Below are 2,496 nucleotides of genomic sequence, written 5' to 3'. Positions count from 1 at the left end.
GATTGACTTCATTGCATAGAAGTGAGCAGACCCATGTTTGGTTTGGTAACAGTCCTGAATGTTAAGAATATGTGTATAGAAGGGTGATCAATCACTTTTATTTCAGGAACCAAGTAGACTTATTGATGTGATTTTTCTGTGTAAAAATTCTTTAGCAATGACATTTTGCAGGTTTCATGTTTTTGGTTACTGTTTATGCAAGCAGCCTTTATTTTAAGTTGATGTAGAAGTAAACACTGGTTGAACATTGCCCTTCAATTGCTAGAAGACCAGTGACTTTATGATGTCAGCGCTACTCTTCAATTGCTAGGAGACCAGTGACTTTGTGATGTCACAGCTTTTTGACTTTGAGAACCATGCTGATGGTCTTGAGAGTTTATCTCTGTACGCCAGCCAAGCAGCATTTGAAGTTAGAGTGTGTAAAGTCAGACAAATGAGAAAAGTATCTGAAGAAAGATCTCTCTGAGATGGCACACATTCCTTCAGAAATTCAAGATGTGCTTCGTAACGATGTATCAAGTGGTTCCAAAACCTCCATTGGATCGTCTTCGTGTGATTACACACTTACTGGGGACTCAGTTTTGAGATCTATGATTGAAGAATATGCTTTCCAGGCTTTGTCTAAGGAAGCTGGGATAAAAAGGCCACCCTACACATTTTCTGTCTCTGAAAGAAATGAGTGGAATGATTTTCTTTCCCTCACTTTTCCACAAAAACTCTGGACTATAGTTGAAAGTGATCAGTTTGAATCTATTTGGTGGGATGAGAGTGGCACTTCTATAGTGATCAACGAAGAACTCTTCAAGAAAGAAGTCTTGGAAAGAAAGGCCCCTTTCAGAATATTTGAAACTGATAGTATGAAAAGTTTAGTTAGCCAGCTTAAACTTTATGGGTTTAGTAAAAAGCGACAAACTTTTCAAAGATCTGCTTCACTCCCTGACTTTCTGGAAGAAGAAAACAATGTCTCTGTTTTGAGCAAGGTAATCCAAAATTTCCACTTACTGTCAATATGTAAGATTAAATCAGGTGACTTAGAAAGCATGTTCACATATGTAGCAAAAACCGAATTTAAAATTGAGATAGCAAACTGTTGAACACGTTTTATTTTTTGAAGTTGAGAACAGCTGGAGGTTAAAATATTTGATACTTAATACACTCTCCTAGCAACTTGAAATCAGATACATGTCCTCAAGCTACTTTAAGTGGTATTTACTGTATATATACAACATATTTTTTAGTTGAGGAGCATACTTGTTTCTAACATGTAAGGTGTTAAAACTACTAATGGAGGTGTTGTCTTTGATTCTATTTAATTGGCATCATTAAAGGAATACATTTTTATAGTTTAACTTTGCTTGTCAGTTTTACCTTCGTTTATAAAAAACTAAATAATTGTATCCTTTGATTTTAGTTACAGATCTACCATAATCCAAATTTCAAAAGAGGCTATCCCCAACTTTTAGGAAGAATGAAAAGAAGAGTTGGGATTAGCAATGTGTTTCCGAAATCTTCACTAGTTCCAGATTACGAGAAGAAGCATGTTAAAGCAAGGGTCAACATAGATGATCGTAACTCTGGTTTTCATGCTCAAACTAGTGGAGAGAGTCCATTTTCAGCTTCCACCAGTTTAAGTGTGCCTTTCCCACAAAAGACTTATACCAGCCAGATAGTCCCTAAAACAAGCGCCCTACTTCCGCGTGACTTTCCTTCCCCATCAATATCAGTTAGACAAAGAGAACAGAACGTGGTAGACCAACCTGCTGTTTTAAACCAGTTGAGCATTTTTAATTGGCACTTCCATAGCACCTACACTCAAGCAAATGGCCACGTTGAGGACTTTGCTACTACCGCTACATCTACTTCTCAGAACCACATCGTATCTCCATTATGGAGCAGTTCTTTTGGACTGATGGTGGAGCCTTCTACATTTCCAGACAGGTATAGCGATATGTCAGCCCATGACAGTCCTCTTCCTAACCAGCAACAGAGAGGCAACTCAAGGTCCCCAGTGCCAACGATCGCTTATACACCCACCTCCTCTCTTTCAAGTCAATTCATCAACGATATTCCTTATGTGAAAACCATGCTAATTAAAACTGACCTATCAAATAAGTATCAGCTTATGGAACCTAATGAAGATTAAAATTTACGTTGGGAGAGGTCAACAAATACCCACAATTCTTGTATTTGAACAATAAAGTTACACGTTCCTCTGCACAGTTTTGTTTTCTATTTTGAAGCAATGAAGAGTAAATTAAGGCTTTATTTCAATGTCTGGCTATTTCTCTGCACTCTTTTATAAACTCTTCAGTTCAAGAAAACATCCGTTAGGCATCCTAGGTAAATGGCACCTAGCCTATTGTTTCTAAGCAAGAAAATGAGAACAAAGGGAAAAGAGGTCATGGATGTAAAGTGATTTGGGAAATCATCCCTGCTGAAATGAATGGGTGTCTAAATGAGGATGGTACGGGTGAAGGAACACATACAAATAAAATC

At 37.5% G+C, this 2,496-nt stretch overlaps 1 protein-coding gene across 1 annotated transcript; it reads left to right on the top strand.

The window, feature by feature from the left end:
• Positions 1 to 333: 333 nt before the first annotated feature.
• LOC145537572 (heat shock transcription factor, Y-linked-like) lies at positions 334 to 2,217 on the top strand. Its single transcript, XM_081568267.1, has 2 exons — positions 334 to 980; positions 1,412 to 2,217. Exons 1-2 carry the CDS (start codon positions 468 to 470, stop codon positions 2,141 to 2,143), a joined length of 1,245 nt encoding a protein of 414 aa, XP_081424393.1. The 5' UTR covers positions 334 to 467; the 3' UTR covers positions 2,144 to 2,217.
• The last annotated feature ends 279 nt before the right edge of the window (positions 2,218 to 2,496 follow it).

The sequence above is a fragment of the Giraffa tippelskirchi genome, chromosome Y (assembly GCF_054371585.1).
Source record: "Giraffa tippelskirchi isolate mGirTip1 chromosome Y, T2T-mGirTip1v1.2.pri, whole genome shotgun sequence".
Taxonomy (NCBI): Eukaryota; Metazoa; Chordata; class Mammalia; order Artiodactyla; family Giraffidae; genus Giraffa; species Giraffa tippelskirchi.
Note: the sequence above shows the minus strand (reverse complement) of the source record. Positions and strands in the feature narration are given on the sequence as shown.